We start from the raw sequence: 17890 nt of genomic DNA, 5'->3' as shown, positions 1-17890 counted from the left end.
TAAATAGAGGAGTGGATGAGTTTTTGTTGGAATTACAATTGATGTGGGGGAGTGGTTAGAGAGTGTATTGTTGTTTATGTTGCCGGTTATACTTTTGTTAGTTTGTAGAGAGAAATCATTAACAAGTTTTTGGATAGTATCAATAAAATGAGAATTGAAGGCTTGGGCAATTTCTTGAGGGTCTTTGCCAGGAGATGCGGAGGGGATGTTTTGAGTACCAGGATTTAGGAGAGAGGAAAGAGAGTTCCATAACAATTTGGGGTTATTTTGTTGAGTAGTGAGTTTAGTGGAAAAATAGCTTTTTTATCATTGATGCCTTCCTTTTTGGCATTATGGAGTTGTTTATATCTGAGTTCAAGTTGTGGGATTCTGTTTATATACCATTCCTTCCAGGCTTTATCCTTGGAGGTAAGTAACTGTTTAGTTTGTTTAGTTAGCCATTGGGCATGGTTAGGCTTTACTCTTTTGGTACGTGTGGGGGCAAGACTGTCTAGAATATCTAAAAAGATTTTATTGAAGTAGTTGACTGCTTCATCCAGTGGAAGAAATTTGGTAGAGGACCAGTTGTGGGTTTTTTGAGACTCTAAGAATAGTTGTTCATTGAAATGGGTAAGATACGTAGTTGTTCTTAGACAATTCAATTTCTCAATTTGAAGTTGAGTTCTATGGGTATAGGCAGGAAGATGGTCACTAAAGGTATTGGGTAGGGTTCCTGCCTTGGTGAATTTTTGAGGGTGTGAGACGAGTATCCAGTCTAGGGTTGATTCTGTTTGTTTTTTACCTTATGAGTGGGGTTAGAGATGAGTTGAATAAACCTGTGCAAGTTAATACTATTTATTGGGGAGTCAGAGATGAGAGTTTGCCAGTTTATATTTGTGTCGCCAAGAATGATGGTTTCATTTGATATATTGAGGGTGGTCCAGGATAGTAGATCTTCCAGAGTAGGTATGTTTTGACCTGGGAATATAGAGTACAGCAATACATAATTGTTTTCTGCTGTTGATGTTAAGGTTAACTAGTAATAATTCCATATTCCGAATGTTGGTATAGGTTTATCATATGGTGTAACAGCTAAAGTGTCACGGTAGATTAATGCGACACCTCCACCTTTTTTATATAGCCAGTCATTTCTATGTATATTATATCCTGGAGGGATTATTTCAGTGTTAGCAATATGTGGTTTTAGCCAGGTCTCTGTGAGTGCTACAATATCTGGGGAGAAGTGAGAGAGCCAGGGATGGAATTCGGTGGTTTTGTTACAGATACTACGTACATTAATTGTAGTGAAGCAGAGGTTCTTGGCATTAGAAGAAAGGTTTTGGGAAGAATGGTTGATTGGCCCAGGGTTGGGGCGAATGTTGCCACATAGAGAGAGGGCCTGGTAGTGACATGTAATTATGGGGGGATGTTGAGTAATGAAGAGAGGCCTATGGTGGGGGTTACAAATTAATTTTAGTTTGATTATGATGACAAACAGTCTAATTTTTGTAAGATGCCAAGTGTGGAAGTTGAATAAAGAGGGTGTGATGTCAGAGAAACTACTGGTATTAGTGTGGGGTGTGATGGGTAATGTGGAAAATGTAGAAGTTGGGGAGTCGAATATAGTATGTAGGGAGGTGGTGTGGGATAAGAAAAGAAGAATGGAGGTAAGGGAGATTAAGATAGTACAAGGTTTTGATGTATAGTACATGTTAGGAAAAGGTTGTGGTGCTATAGTTGAGGAGAAGAATGAGGAAGATTCAGGAAGGGAAAATATTAAGAAGGAAGATAATTAGGGTGGAGTGAATGGAAGGATACTGGTGTAGGTGTCTGGGTGATTGACTGGGGGTTAGACAGGAAAGGGAAGAGCATATGGAAGGTATAAATTTAATTGATGTGGGGGTGGGTGGGAATGGGAGTAGGGTAGGGAAGCGGAGTGAGCCCGAGTGGAGTGAGGGCGAATGGAGCGGGCAGAAACCTTGAGGCAGCTTGCCAGACCACAGTAGAAACCAATCAGTTAATGTGTGCCTCAAGACAGTGGAGTAGTTAAAAGTATGCCGTTCTTAGAGGTAAGAAATATGCATGTAATAGCAACCTAACCCATGCTGCATTACTAGTTCTATAATTTTGTAGCTCTTGATATTAGCAGCTGCTAAAAATAGAGAAGAATGGAAAGAGAAAGTTCAGGGGAAGGGATAGGGGAGTCCAACACTATTTGATTGAGTTAGTGAGCATGCCATTAGTCAAATAAGCACTAAAGTGATGACTGGATGGGAGATAGGAAATTCACCCCGGGGATCACTTCTGTGGCTCTGCTCGACAGTGGCACAGGGAAATAATTTTCTTGGGTGGTGAAAGCCAGGGTACCTTTGGCTAGGCTTGTATATAGGCCCAGGGCCAATAGCCTAGTACCTACCTATGAACTACAGAAACTTGCCTACTACAGCAGGAAGATTAATGACACTAATAATTTCTCTGCAGGTGAGAAGAATGCTTGTGTTTCTTGCCATGAGGAAGCTGCTAAGGGGTGGGAGATCCAGTTAAGCAGGGTTAGTCGAGTGTGCTCATTGGGAAATTGCGAACAGCAGCTGTAAGAGGGAAAAAATGTTAGGACAGGGGTATTAGGAGGGATGTAGGACAGAAGATATATGACCGCTAAGGAAGTGTCTCAGTGTAGTAATAGCAGAACTAGACAGGGTTGTTAATATAAAGGGCTATGAGGGAGTGAAGTAACAACAAAGGTGGGGGGGGGTGAGAAAGGAAAGTAAGAGGGTCTAAAAGAAGGGAGATAGATTAGTACAGCAGAAGTATCAGAAATGAGGCAGAAGTAGAACACAGTATATACAGTAAATCATTTTACAAAATGCCATCAAAAGACATTGGTTACAGTAAGGCCTTTAAGGGAGTGTATACAGATTTAAGAATAAAAAAAAACAGCAGCACAGTAGATTTCAGTTAACGTAAGTAAAATTAGCTCTACAAACAAAGCAGATTAAGTAGACCAAGAAGCAGTAAGTAAAACACTGTATAGCAAGTAAAACACTTTACATAATGCACTCTATAGCAACTGCAACATTCTCTTCAGTTAACATTTCTTCAGTACATTTGCTGTAACTAACAAAGTAGATATAACAGAGACCTGACTAATAATATAAACCCTCTTGCTGCATTTTTCCTGGGTTTTGCTACATTATTACTGTGTTTTGTTGCCTTTCGTATCCCTCAAGAAGAACTTCAGCCAAAGCCATGATAATGCTGCTGTTGGTGTCCTGCACCTAAGCAGTCACTCTTTGTGCAGAATATTTGATGATAAATAATTCTGGGATTTTGCAAAATCACTACTGATAATTTTTAAATCTTGTATAATTCTGTGAGATACTGCTTGATTTCACTGAGTACCTGCCGGAATGATTTGTATGTAAGAAGCCAGTCATCCTCTTGTATAGGTGAATTGTTTCATTCAAAGTCTTTTCACGAGTCTTGATCCAAACAGTACAAAGAATGAACAGTATTTCTTCTGCTTCTCAAACTTTTGCTTCCATAACTACTTGAATTGCTTAATGCTAATGGCTACCAGGGCAAATTAGCAGAGTGCAAGGAAGGGAAAGTGTTTATGTACTTCGGAGTAAACTTCAATGGACGGTTTAGCAACAGACAAAAATATTCACTTTATTAATGGCACCAGCATGATTATTTGGAATGGAGAACATAGCTTATCTATGTATAATTTTCCTTGTGATATTTTCATTAGACAGAAAGTGAAACAGAGTTTGTTTATCTGTGTTCTTGATCAGCTATTGAATCAAGTAGACCTAGTATCAGCAATGTTTTGTAATGTCATTGATAAATGGACAGTACTTAACTTACATGTAGCTAATGAACTTGGCTGTATCTTACATTTCAAAAAGTGGAAGAAATTGACTCTGATTACAATGAGAATTCACATTTATATGCATTATAGTATATATTTCCATTCCTGTTTTTATATTTAACCTTTAGTGAAATGATATTTTTCCTTAAATTATTTTATTCTTTTTTTTCTGAGAGAAAATACATTACACTACAGGGGATCGAACCTGAGGCTGCAGTTGCTGTACAGATGTATTGCCAGCTGAGATGCAAGTCTAGATGTCTGCACTGATTCTTGTTTGCTGGATTTGATTTGGTGTGCCATTTTAGGTTTACTTTTCAGTACAGCTATTTAGTTCCTTCTCAGAAGAAAACTGAGTTTTTGATCCCAAATGGCTGGTTAGCTGTGCACCTTTGTTTTGTCTGTTAATATGACTCGAGGTAGCCTAGCTACCCTTTTAAAAAGGCTTGAAATGCTCGTGCAACAAAAGACAACATTAATGCATTTGAAACTGTAACTGATTTCTGAGGCTTTTTGTTTCCTAAACAAGTAAGTTAATTAATACTGTACTGAAACATAAGTCCCCTGTAGGGTCTGATTTTTAATGAAAGTTAAATCTGCACCATAAGTTTAATTCATGTGTTTAATCCCTCTGTTTCAGATAAAGATCTATTAATGAGCAGATGGTGCAAGTCTGAATGCTTTTGTACTAGTACTTAGATGAGGACAATTGCAGAGCTACAATTGAGAACAATTAGCTTGTTACAGAAAGTATATTTTAATATATTCAGAAAAAATTAGCAACCATCACTTGAAGAAGGGAGTTAAAGTATAATGAATGCAAGGCTGTTCCTCTAAAACCTTTTACCTAAACTACTGTGGCTTACAGTACAGTGTACTCTTCCTGTCGGCAGGAGGCCCAGGAGGAGATCGCGAACATGATACAAAGGACGGCCGAGCTGTGGAAGACAGGAACAGCATGACGAGTCAGGAAGAGAGGAATGAGGAAGATGACGATGTGGAGGATGAGTCAATTTACACCTGTGATAACTGTCAGCAGGACTTTGATTCGCTGGCGGACCTGACCGAACACAGGACGCACCACTGTCCTGGAGGTAATGTTAAATTAGCTTTACATTTCTGACAGGTGGTTAGCTAGGTAATTGGACATAGCAACAGCTTGAGGCCTCAAGTGAGGTTAAAGAATTAATAATGTAATTTTGCAGTTAGTGTAATTTTATTATGTAGTCTTGGTAACCTTGTTTTTTTTTCATAGTTCACAGATCTTTAAAAAGAAAGTAATGCTTTGAAAAAGAGTGTTTTAACAATCATTTGACTTTATCTCAACACTGATTTTAAATTCCATTCTATTCAAAAGGAGATGTGGTATAGTTTGTCATGAAAATGATATGGATGTATGCTGAATGTTTAATATTGTACTACTGTTGAATTGCAAAATACTTTACAGGCAAATATCTTATTAGACCCAAGTCTAATGTATGTGGCCACCATTTCATTGCTCTTCAAGTGAAAAATAAAATTCCCACCTTTTCCAGAACATTTTTTTTGATTAAGTCCACAAAGCCCCTAATCCCAGCATAATACCAGCTGTGTCTCTCTGCATGCCTCCTCCGCAGCAGCTGTCTAATGATGGAGGAAATAATCGTAAGATACTCTGTTACACTGACTCGTCGTCAGAATTTTTCAGAAGTTGAAACCAGTTGGAAATACACTTGAGGCTGAGTATATGTGTATGTGGGGCAGCCCAGTAGATTCTGGATTGCTAGTATGGACATTACTTTCAGATATTTTGCTGTCTCCTTCTGTAGGTATGTAACAAAAATTATGACATCTTTTGCTTCTGCCACTCGACCTGAATTTAAATAATTTCAAGTACTTCTTGGCTTGAAGGTTGAACGAGGGTGTAGTGTCCTTGCTTACTCAGGTTTAATACTGACCCCCAAGCAGTGACTTGTACAGGCATTATGCCAAGCCTCATGAAAGTGCCTGACATTAGTAGACCTCTGCACTGCATTGGACAAATCCAAAGGCTACTGCTCAGCTTGCCTTATTACCTTATTGTCTGGTTTCAGGAGTTACACTGTGAGTGTGTTGCCTAACTGGTTTGCAGAAATTATCTAGGCTCTAGTGTGGAGGTTCGCTTTATTAACTAGTGCACAAAAACAATGAACAACTGTTGAGCCATAAAAACATAGTCACACATCTGTCCACATAGATTCCCCTGCACTGCTGGAGCAATGTGCTGAAAGAAACACTTTAGTAGCTAGTACCTACAAAGTGCAGAAAACCATTAGTAGCTAGTACCTATAACTCACCCAGCCAATGGAAACACAGTGCATCTTTCTGTGCCACTGTTCAGCAAAAGTTTGTCCTTAGGAGGGCATTTGTGGATGTCAGTATGCTACACAGGGCAGACAATTTGAGGGCAGTTTTCCTTCTGAAGGAGTGTGGAGGATGTGTTGGTTATGATTTCCTTCTTTTGGGAACTGTAAGTGCCCAGATTGCCTAAAGTTATGATTTGGGGGAAGGTCTACTGGAGACTCTTTCTCCCTGGAAGAAGTTTCCTGTGGAAGTCATAATGTGCTTATCAGACTGGAGAAAAGAAGATTAAGAACCAAGATCAGCTTTATTCCTTCATACTGCTAGAGACTAGGTTGTAGATTGTGGTCATAGTTTAATTCCAAGTATAGAACTGCATGAAAATCATCCTCCAGCCTGTAAAGTCTGCTTACAGATGTTCCTTCCCTTTTGCTTTTTTTTACCACATTTTTCTGCTATACTGTATACTATAATGGTTCTGAACCTAAGCCTTACACATTTTTCTTGGCCACCACAGTGCTAAACAGTCAGTTTCTGCAGTCTGGTCCCTTACTGAAGAAGCCATCCTTTGTCTAGTCTTGCTTCCTTAATATCCAGTGCTGTACTATGTACTTTTGTCTCCTACCTTCTTTCCCATTCAGCTACTCTGATATCCTGTAGTGCTGTTGAATTAGTGTTGAATGGGAAGCTGAAAAAAGGAAGTGCCTACATTACCACATCTGTGATTTCTGCAGACCGACACCATTCAAAATAAGACATTTATTAAGGGGTTTCATTCCAAGCAGCAGTACAGATTTTTTTTTCATAAAATGGAAACTGGGTAACACAATGAACAAGATTTCGAATACTGTTATTAAAAGAATCACTTAGCTTTGAAGACCATGATGATAAGTGAAAGGATGGCACAAGTTCTTCTTTGTAAACCACCTATCATAGTAAGTGCAGCTTACAAACAGAGAGGCCCAATTAACGAATGCTGTCAGAAGTGGCTGAGTTGTCAAAAAGGGTGCTTTTGCAGTACTACTGTAGAACTGCACAAGTGCTAATGATGCCCAACTAATGGGAAAATGCAGAGAGTCATAAAGTAGTTGGAGTGTTGAGCTGAAATCACTTGGTATCAAAGACAAGTGTACATTCATGTAAAATCATGAAGAGCATATGCCCGCATGTACATTAACAACAGACATTCGTGTTTTCACTTGGACTGAATTTTACACTGTAGTTACCTTTTTTTCTAGAAAAATGAAAAGCCTCCTGGCCATGTAAAGGTGAGGGATCTTATTTTGTTGTCATTAGGGGCTTAAAATGGAAGAATACCTTTATTTAGAGACCTGTTGCAAATGTCTTGAGGCAAATATTCTAAAGGGCAATTGCAATACAGGTGAATTTCACAGAACATGACAGCTGTACATAATGCAGTAACAGAGGCCATCCTGAAGAAGGATTCATATATTTCAGTTTTATTGCATTGCATTGCATGTCACTTTGATGCCGTTTACTTTTAGGTTAAATTCTTCAGATTTCATGTTCAAGGACTTGTGTACATTTCTTGCCGTATTATCACCAGGAACATGTCTAAGGGTGCACTGACAAGCAACAAGAGTAAAAAATGCCCTTCAGTGAGTAATGATTTGAATAATATACCTTACAAAGCATTTGTCATTTGTTGCTCAGATATTATGAGTGCAACAAACTGTGTATTGCATGTAATCACAAACAGTTGGTATGTTACGTTAAGATTTATTAATAGTAATTTTTCTCTCCTTTGTCAGAGAAAGCTACTTGTCATCAGAGACCTTTAAAAGTAGGACAAAAACTATGTGTATGTTTTGCTTTTCCTCCGTTAATTAGGTTGAATCACTGCTAGTTGTAATTAAGTATTGATGTAAGTTTTCAGCAACCTTTTAGTCTTTTACATTTTGAAAATTTATAATTCATTCAACTTTACTTTTTATTTTTGTAAGTTTTTAGCAGACTATTTAGTTTTTTTTTTTTTTAATCTTGAAAATTTGTATTTCATTGAAGCAGTAGAACTTTTGTTTCAAAGAGATTGCAAGTACAAGAACATGTCTAAGGTTGCTAGTGATTAACAGTGAAAAGGATACCTTGCTTACTGAATATCCTTTAGGTGGCACTGTGAAGACGAGGTGGGAGGAAGGTAAAGTGAATGTCAGCATTTTAATGCCTTGTTCTAGATGATGTTTCTAATTTTACTGTATCAAGGTAACACTATCGTGTATATCATGTAATGCATTCTGTGAAGTATAAATTGGGTAGTCCCTTATTTTTTTTTTTTGTAATTCTTATCATCTCATAATTTACAAGCTTCAGTTCTCTCTAATGGACTTTTATAAGTTACAGGTGCACTGATTTAGCACCTATTTTATTTATTCTGAGATGGAGGTAATTGTCTTTAAATGCACATTCTGGAGGGAAGACTGTGAAAGAAGACCTAAGTAATGCTACGGTTAACAGCTTGTGACTAAGTCTTGACTATATATATATATATATATATATATATATATATATATATATATAGTAGGCCAACGTAATGGTTTAACTGCAGTCATAACATTTGTGTTTAAGTATAATGTTGCAGCTGTTTCTTCTGAAGTAGGTGTTCACTCAGCACTGAAGTCAAAATAATACATTTCGAAGGTTTATTTTCAAAAGAATTAGTTCAAAGTGTTGTTTCTCATTTAACTTTTACTGATGTATTTCTGTACAATACAAAAAAAACGGCATACTTTGTTGAGGTTTCAGTGAACTTTTTGATGAAGCCAGAACATAACCAATGACATTTTAAATGTCACTGATATTTAGTGATGGGTCGATATTTCTGATGAGGGAGTCATTTGCTTATCAGAGACAATTTGTTGAGAAAGACTTCCTCTTGTTTTTGTCCATTTGTGATGCAGTTTTAATAGTCATGCTGACTGACGTCATAGCTGTCTTTTTGAGAACAATGCTCTGCTGTCATTTTGTTCTCTCCACTTTTAAGGTTTTCCTTGACACCTAGCCATATTATTGCATGGAGTGCTTCATTAAGCAGGTAAGTACAATGACACAGCCTGGACCCTGTTTAGTCATGCCCCCAAGTGTTTTTTATAGTAAATAATCCATGTTTGGCCAGGATAGAGATGCAATTCTACTTTTATCAAAGAAGTGTGAAGCTGGCATTAGCAGCCGTCTGAAAGATCACCAATAAGTAGGCAGATGGGACCTTGGTTTAATGTTTGTCTGAAGGTCAGCACCTCAAAATTACAGCACTGTGTCACTTTCTGCACTACAAACCTATGTACCAATTGTGAGGATAGAACTCACAGCCTTCAGTTCAGTCTGCTGAGCCACTGACCTAGTTTGTGGTTTGACACCCGGATACCTCATTGGTATTACAGTACATCCACCAAGTTGACCAGCTGTGCTGTGATTGTTTACCTGTTAAGTAGATTTTTAAAGATTTAGTCTATGCTATTGTGGCTCTTATCAAAAAATATTTGTTCATTTATAACAGCACAGAGGCTGTTCACTCCCATGTACACCATGTATTTATTTTTTGTAAATATTGTTCATTTATAACAGCATAGCATCTGTTCACTCCCATGTAGACTGTGTATTTATTTTTTGTAAATAGTGTTCATTTATAATACCATAGCATCTGTTTACTCCCAATGTACACTTTGTGTATTTATTTTTTGTAAATATTTGTTAATTTATAACAGCACAGGGGCTGTTCACTCACATGTACACTTTCTGTATTTATTTTTTATTTCTGGATCATCTTGTAGTGGCTGCTGTTCGCTTGCGGTGTAATTGTCTCATCCTCTGCAGATAGATGTGACTGTTACTGGAAATGAAGGGTAGAAGGATCCAATAGGGACTGTGAAAAGTTAGTTTTTTCCCGGCTGTCTGTCGATCTGTCTGTTTGTGTAGCTTGCTATCTATCTATCTACCTATTATTTGTTAATTAGGAAGTTTCCAGTATGCTGTTAACTATTTACAGATATAGGCCTGAAGAAAATATCTTGTAACAGTGAATGGATAATTGAGCTTTGAAAGTATGCATCATTAGATCAAAGCATGTTTTACAACTGATGTTGCTTAATTTACTACTATAAGTAAATTATACAGTACAGTACACATGGTCCAGAGGGCTACAGAGTATGATCAGTTCATGTGTAATAATACACACATTACCTTACAGTAGAGCCAAATAGTGTGCTGTGGATTGCTGAGTAAGGGACAGGCCATCAGATGTGCAGTACTAGTAAAGCAAAGTGATTTAAGAGAGCTGAGAGTTCCCTACTCCCTGCGTAGGCTATTCAGGTCTTAGGTCAAGGTGTGCCATTCTGGCCCTGTGCCTCATTCCACAGTCTCTTTCAAAGCTGTTGTGTGGTCTGCACAGTTATGTGCAGTGTCACAGTTATTTTATGTACCCTGCACAGTTATGTGCAGTGTCACAGTTATTTTATGTACCCTGCACAATTATTTTATGTAACCTGCACTGTTATGTCTAGGCATTTCTACCTTCATCTTCCAGCAGGCTTGTTACTCAGAAGTACCAGCTATTTGGAACTAACTTTATAAAGAGTGTGATCACCAAAGACTTATCATGTAGTTGGCTGTAAACAACCTCCAAATGGGATAGGTTGGTCAGAATTTGTATTCAGAAGTGGTATAAGTTCCAGCTTTCTCCTGTCACCCTGCTAGCAACCTTCCTGGTGACTAAGTTTTAAGGATGTTGGTTTGGTTTCTAGTCTGCTTGGACACATTGTCTGCTACTTATGTAACCGAATTCTTGTTACAATGCTATTTTTTTTCCACCTGTGGCTTGTGCCTGCAGTAATCCAATTCAGTACAGAGAGATTTTTTTTGGTAGTCAAAACTGCATTTATGCCCCCTCCCCCAACCCAAATTTCCTCTCCACTAAGGTTTTGAGTATGCTGCTGCTGCTGCATTAGTAGGAGAATGATTTGTGTAAGCAGACGGGAAATCATTTCAACTGCCAAGACTCTAATGTTAGAGTGAGTCTTGGAAGAGTGAGGCTGAATGACCAGAACTGTGGACATGCATATATCAAGTCTGAGATTGCTGTTCCACAGAATATTCCCATTTCTCCAAGGTAAGGTCATATTAGAATTGGTGTATACAAGTTTGTGGGGGTGTGGTGGCTTTCCCTCTCAGTGGGGGTGCAGGGGGTCTTGCTCCCTGAAAAAAAAAAAAAAGACAGTGTTTGACTTTGACTGTTCTCCTGTGTTTTACAGCCTTTTTAAAATAATTCCTGCACTCGATATTATAGTTCCCAACATTTAATTTTTTTTTTATTATTATATTAATATCACCCATGATATGCTTTGTTTGGGATGTCTGCAGTTCCTGTACTTGCAGTGTGCTATGGCAGTCAGGTGGCAAACCTGGCTCATAATAGCAACCATATTGTAGTAAGTGGAGCAGCCCATGCATCTGGGTCAGGTGTCGTTATTTACCATCACACTCAGTTCATTGTTATCTGAACCTTGATGATGACACTGATCTATGAAGGTACAGGAGGACTTCTTTGGCCAACACCCCATCTTATTTTGGCTGCAGGTGAAGGAAAAACTACAAGGAGCAAGGAAGATAGTTGTGGCTTTTGGAGTAATGTTTTCCCCTCCTCTGGAAAATGTTTCTCATAGCCAGAAGAGTGTGTCAAACTTGTGGCTTAATAAAAGCCAACAGGTGTATTTGAATAACATTCTTGTAAAAAAGCTACTCAGCCACAGGGGTTTCCAGAATGGATACTGTCCTAGAGGCAGAGGTGGTTTTAAGATCCAGGGATTTCACAGTCCACTCATAGGAATCAACTGAGGAATATCGAGTGAGGATTTGCTTAACTGTCCCTCTCCGCAGGACGTTCTAGGTCAAGTCCTCCTGTACCTTCATAGATCAGTGTCATCATGTAGAACAAATGGATCAGGGAGGTAATATTCTGAGGATGCTCCATCCCATTTTTCTGTCTCTACATAGGCCACCCTTCTTGCCTCTTTCCAACATTTCATTCTATCAATGAAATATATATATAATGTAAATATTAAATATTTGGCAATGGCCAGAAAAGAAATAAAGAATCTTTTGATGAAAAGAGTTATTTAAGAGGTCACGACAGTCCATTGGTTCTTAGGTGTTTTACTAGGGTAATGACCACAAAGGCCTTTTTAAGCCTAGCCATGCACCCTAAATCTCTGACAAGTTCTTGTACCATTGATAAGTCCAAGCAGGGACTTGGGAGATGAAACATTTACAAGCAGGGGCCTGGGAGATGAACAATTTAAAGGCTGCCTATATCCATTAGAGACACAGGTGCCATGCTTCACACTGATTGAAAACCTATTCTAGAGAAGTGGAAGTCTACATACCCATCTCTCCAGCAGGTCCTATGTATATCACAGGCAAGGTTTAAGCCTTTAGAAAGGGGAATTTTGGTGCAGTTTGATTTGCAGATATGCAGGAGGTTCATCAGGGTGTGGTCTGACAATGCCTTGTATGTCAGGCATAGCTTTCCCCTCAAAAGCCTGTAGGAGACAGAATACAGAGATAGGGCCTTGAGGTGGTCTGCAAAAGACATGTTGTTTACACCCTGTATGCTTTTAGTGAGGAATCTCTGTGGGCATTCCAGTTATTGCATGTGCCTAGTTAGGTACATACCAAAGGGGACATTGTACTCGATATGTCTGATGAATGCTGAATACAGTGGTACAATGACTTCCTTTGACCTAGATGCCATACCTTTGTTTATAAGTTGCACAACATAGAATGATTTTCTGTCTGTTGTAGTCATAGTGATGGTCAAAGGCTAAATTACTGTCTGTGTGTCCCCACGTCCCTGACTACTGGGTCAGCTCTTAGAGGTGTTTTGTCAATATGATAGTTACTGGGGTGGACTACTTCCCGAAGGATAGTATTATGCATTTCTTGGCATTTAAGTTTAGGCCGTGGCTCTAACACTATTATTTGTCTGCGTCAGACCTTCCCAGTGAGCATTTGTGTTGGTGGGGGATTCTATGACTGCTCCTAATTTGCAATCATCTGCAAATTTAGTCAGCCAGAGGCCAATGACATTGGCCTTGATTTCAAAGAAGTAAATGCTAAAATGGAGGAGCGGTCCTAGGACCAGTCCCTGAGGGATTCAGCTTGTGACTGGCCTCTTTGTAGAGGTGGGCTTCCCAGTTCTAACTTTCTGGGTCCTGGCTGTGAGCCAGCTAGCTATCTACCAGGTGACATAAGGGTTTATACCTAAACTCTTGAATTTGTCAACAATGCCTGAGTGAGGTATTGCGTCAGATACCTTGGCTAGGTCAAGGTAGGTAATGTGAACCATTTTGCCCTCATCCCTTGCTTTGGTGACCTTCACAAAGAAGTCTACCAGGTTTAGTAGACATGGCCTGCCCTCGATGAAACCAAATTGGGTTGGGTCCAGTGTCTGGAAGTTTCCTTTGTCATTACTGATCATTTCCATAGTAATTCTTTCCATGGCTTTGCATATGAGACTAGTGAGTCTTATGGGTCTGTAGATGGCCTGCCTTTGTGCAGAGGGATTCCTGTTGATGTTCTCCATTCATGAGGCTACAGTTAAATATCAATTCCAGATGGCCTGATAGGTCATGTTTCATGCTGTTTAGAAGCCATCCTGGGATATTGTCTGGGTCAATTGATGCAGTGTTCTTGGCCTTGGGGAGAACATTAAGGACCTGTTCACTAGTGATAGCAGTGGGAGATGTTTTGATGGTATTTCCTGAGAAGGTTGAGGGGGAGAGAGGGGTAAAGTTGGAGATGAATTTGTCAGCCAGTAGGTTTGCTATATCTTTTGGTTCAGAAGGGGTGGCTCACTTAACAGTGAGCTCTGTGCACAATTGTATATTGCCTATGAGGCTGGGGACATAATGCCTTGTGGTTTCTGTCAAATTTGGCTTTGGTAGACTTTATTTGTCCTTTGAGTTGTTTGTTTAGTTTGAGAGTGCTTTTATCCTGCTATATGCTACACCTCCTAATTTTTGCCACAATTTTCTTCCTTCTGTTATACAGCCTATTGATGTTGTGATTCCACCAGGGTGGCTTGTTTTTTGAGTTAGTTTTGTCCTTCTTCCTGATGGGTGCAACTGCCTCTTTGCAGCTATTAACATGCTTGTATAGGGTTTTTCTGAACCAATCTGCTTAGGCAGCAGGATTGTCAGGGTTTATGGGGGCTTGAAATTTTGAAATATTGCCAAGTTATTACTTAATAGTAGGAAGTTACCCTTATAGTAGTTCATGCATATTCCAGGGTTAGCTGGGGTTTCAGGTTTTATTTTTACTTCAAAGCTGACCATTTCTGATCTGACCTTGCCAGAGAAGACATTACAGTAGGGGTTATGCAGCATTTTCCCATATTAGCGAGGACCAGATCCAGCATGTTTGCACCCATGGTTGGTGTATTGGCAATCTGGTTCAGGGAGTTTATTTTTACAAAATCCAGGAATCTCTGTGCCTGTACGTTTGGTGTTGTATATATTCCCAGTCAATAATGGGGTAATTAAAGTTGCCCATGAATATGGTATTGGGTTGGATGGTGAGTGTTTCCAATAAGTTTAAGTACATGTTATGGGTTTCCTGGGTCAAATCTCTTCTTGCAAATAAGTGGTATGGGATTTTGTCCATGGTGATTTGAACATGGAGAAGCCCAAGTGCATTTTCCTGTTTGACCAACCTTTAGGTATATTTTGATATAAATTGAGACATCTCTATCTTTAATTCCTGCCTGTGTAGTAGCTGGTCTAAATGTGTGGAAGGATTTATATCTTTGCAATATTGATGTGCTGTCCATGGTTTTAAAACATGTCTCAGTGACCACACAGACAGCATTCTGTAGGGAGAGGAGAGCTTGTAGGAAGTGGAGTTTTTTTGTTTGGACTCCTAGCATTGAACAGTAGTACTTTTAGATTTTCTTGGTTTTGATTTGCTATGTTGGAAGTACTTTGTTTGCCATTGCCTAAAAAAGGCACTATGTGGGAGGACAGTGTTTTAGCTAAAATTCAGAAGGCTAGAGGGGAGATGTCCAGACCATCCCTGGCAAAGCAGCATGGTCAGTTGACCCTCTCATTCCATGCTGACAAATATTGCACCCCCTTAGAATGACAAGTAAAAGTAAGCCAGTTGTTAAAGTCAGTCATCTTCTGTTTGTATTGTGCCAACATCCTTGAAGAAGGTAAAATGTTGCTTAATGCTAGCTTCATACCAGCCTTGAACACACATTCTGAGAGTTCTGTGATGTCTCTCTTCATATAGTCTAGGAGGTATGTCTCAGGTCATTTACACCCACATGGAATATGACTGAATCATACTGTGCTTGGGGTTCAGTGACTTAAGTGTGTGAGTAATGTGGATCCTGGCTCAGGAAGCAAGTGACAGTGACTTTCTCCATACTCAGCCTGGTGAGAGGGACATCAGTGTATAAATTTAAATTGCTGCAGGGGAGTGATTTCACAAAATGATAATTATATGCTTATTCACAAAAGCCATAGTTCTATTGTTGATCATAGCATACCATGTAAACTTTTCTGCGTTCATTACCTACATAAATATCTACAAAATTTCTCTGTGGCTGTCGTATTACCAGTCAAGACCTGCACCAGCAATCCCTTCACTGTCTTGTAAAGGAGTTAGGCACTGAAGCACTACCGTAAGTTCTAGTGGTGCCACCAAGATATATCAGAAGGTGAAACTCCTGGCCTACCTTGCTACTACAATAGTGGTAATCAAACATTTCTCATCTGGAGGTCAGCTGGAGGGCCCACATGGAGTGCAGGTCAAGGCCACAGTTGGAACACTGTTATAAGGGCCAAGTTTCTTTGAGTAGGCCAAAGCCTAGCCCTCCTGGGGGTATGTCCATAGCAAAAATCGTATTCTGAACCGAGAAGGGTGTTGTTTCAAACTGCCAGGTCCCTAACAATTCAGGAAACTCTTCCTGTTCTGACCATGGTATCTCCTGGTAATGGGTTTGGCATAATGGTTAAGGTCTTTACCTTATAGACACAAGGTACAGGGGTTTAATAATTCTGACCTTATGTTATTAGCTAGACTTAAAATGGCCCTTCAGGGGCCAGTTAGTATTCACCTATGAACTATGTCTGGGGTGACATACGTTTCTGCTTTATGACAGGGAACCTCGTGTAAACCCTCTAATGGTGAATTTTACTGCAGCAACATTTTATATAAAGACTGGTATCAAAAACAATATGGATTTTTCCTGAATAACTGTAATGGAGTAGTGTAACATGAAAAAAGAAAGAGAAATGACATTGTTATATTTTGAATGAAAACACCTGCAATGGTTTAGGACAGCAGGATCATATTCAAGTCGTTTGATTGTATAGTGTAATGTAACTTTATTTAGATATTTTCACCTAGGTTCATAGGTGTGTGCTAGGCTAATGGCCCTGGAACCTTTAAAAGCCTAGCCCGTAGAGGTGCCCTGACATCGTACTGCCCAACGTTAGTTCCCAGTGCCTCTATCAAGTAGAGCCCACTGGAGAGATCCCCGGCATGAACTTTCTATTTCCCATCCACTTATCACGATTTCTCTTGAAGAGGGCCAGTGAGGTGCTCTGTTTGACATGTAAGGGAAGTCTATTCCAGATTATGGGCAGTCTCTGGGTTATGAACCTGTCCCTCCAGCACGTTCTATTGATTGTGGTAATGAGGTTGAGGTCTCTGGAGCATGTGGTGTGGAGGGATTGGGATTTCTTTAGATGTAGCATTTCTAACAGAGCTGGGTCAGACATGGCTTTGTAAGTCAAGCAGAGATTGCCTCTTAGTAGATGATATGAGACAGAGAATAGCTGGAGTTTTTTGAGTCTGCCCATGTAGGAAATGTGTTTAAGGCCTAGGATCCTCTTCGTGAGGTACTTTTGTGGCCTTTCCAGCTGTTGCATGTGTCTAGTGAGGTACAAGCCAAATGGGGCATTATACTCTATGACTGGTCTAATGAGGAAAGAGAAGAGAGAGATGATGACCTCTTTCTTCCTGGATGCAAAACCCTTGGTAATGAGATGTGCCACATAGAAGGAATCTCTGACCACAGTGGCAATGTGCTGATCAAAGGAGTGGCTGCTGTCAACCTGTATCCCCAGATCTCTTATAACACCTCAGTGTTCAGTGGGCTCCCATCGATGTGGTAATTAGTGGGAACTGAGTTTTTCCTAAAGGTGATGACGACGCATTTTTTGGCATTAAGCTTAAGGCCATGGTTTCAACACTAGTCATTGGTCTCAGTGAGACCTTTCTGTAGGATGTCTACATCACATGGGGAGTTAATAATGGCTCCCAGCTTGCAGTCATCTGTGAACTTGGACAGCCAGAGTCCCTCCGTGTTGGCCTGAACTTCTGAGAAGTAGATGCCAAACAGGAAAGGACCCAGGACCGATCCCTGTGGGACTCCACTTGTGACTGGTCGGCAGTCTGAATTAGAGTCCACTACTTTCAAAATGTGGGTTCTATCTGTAAGCCATTTTGCAACCCACCTAGTGATATCGGGGTTGCTGCCTAGTTTGGTGAATTCCTGAGTGGGGAATGGTATCAAAAGCCTTGATCAAATCGAGGTAAGCTGTATGAACTGCTTGTCTTCAACCACATCTCTGGTGACTGACTCAAAGAAGTCGACAAGGTTGAGCAGGCAGAATCTACCTTTCACAAAACCAAATTGCATGG

The 17890-nt window shown here is 39.7% G+C and overlaps 1 protein-coding gene across 4 annotated transcripts in view; it reads left to right on the top strand.

The window, feature by feature from the left end:
• Nucleotides 1-17890, top strand: part of ZNF423 (zinc finger protein 423) — a 1297648-nt gene that overhangs the window by 459942 nt on the left and 819816 nt on the right. For 3 of the 4 annotated variants that reach the window (XM_044081969.1, XM_044081970.1, XM_044081971.1), the window contains exon 3: nt 4744-4944. The exons of the other annotated variant lie outside the window; for it this stretch is intronic. In XM_044081969.1, the coding sequence (XP_043937904.1) occupies nt 4744-4944 (201 nt within the window). The remainder of the gene's footprint in view (nt 1-4743; nt 4945-17890) is intronic. 4 annotated transcript variants of the gene reach the window in all.

Source organism: Protopterus annectens, chromosome 8.part1 (assembly GCF_019279795.1).
Source record: "Protopterus annectens isolate FY-2018-M chromosome 8.part1, PAN1.0, whole genome shotgun sequence".
Taxonomy (NCBI): domain Eukaryota; kingdom Metazoa; phylum Chordata; order Ceratodontiformes; family Protopteridae; genus Protopterus; species Protopterus annectens.
The sequence above is the reverse complement of the archived record's forward strand: the minus strand, read 5'-3'. Positions and strand labels throughout refer to the sequence as shown.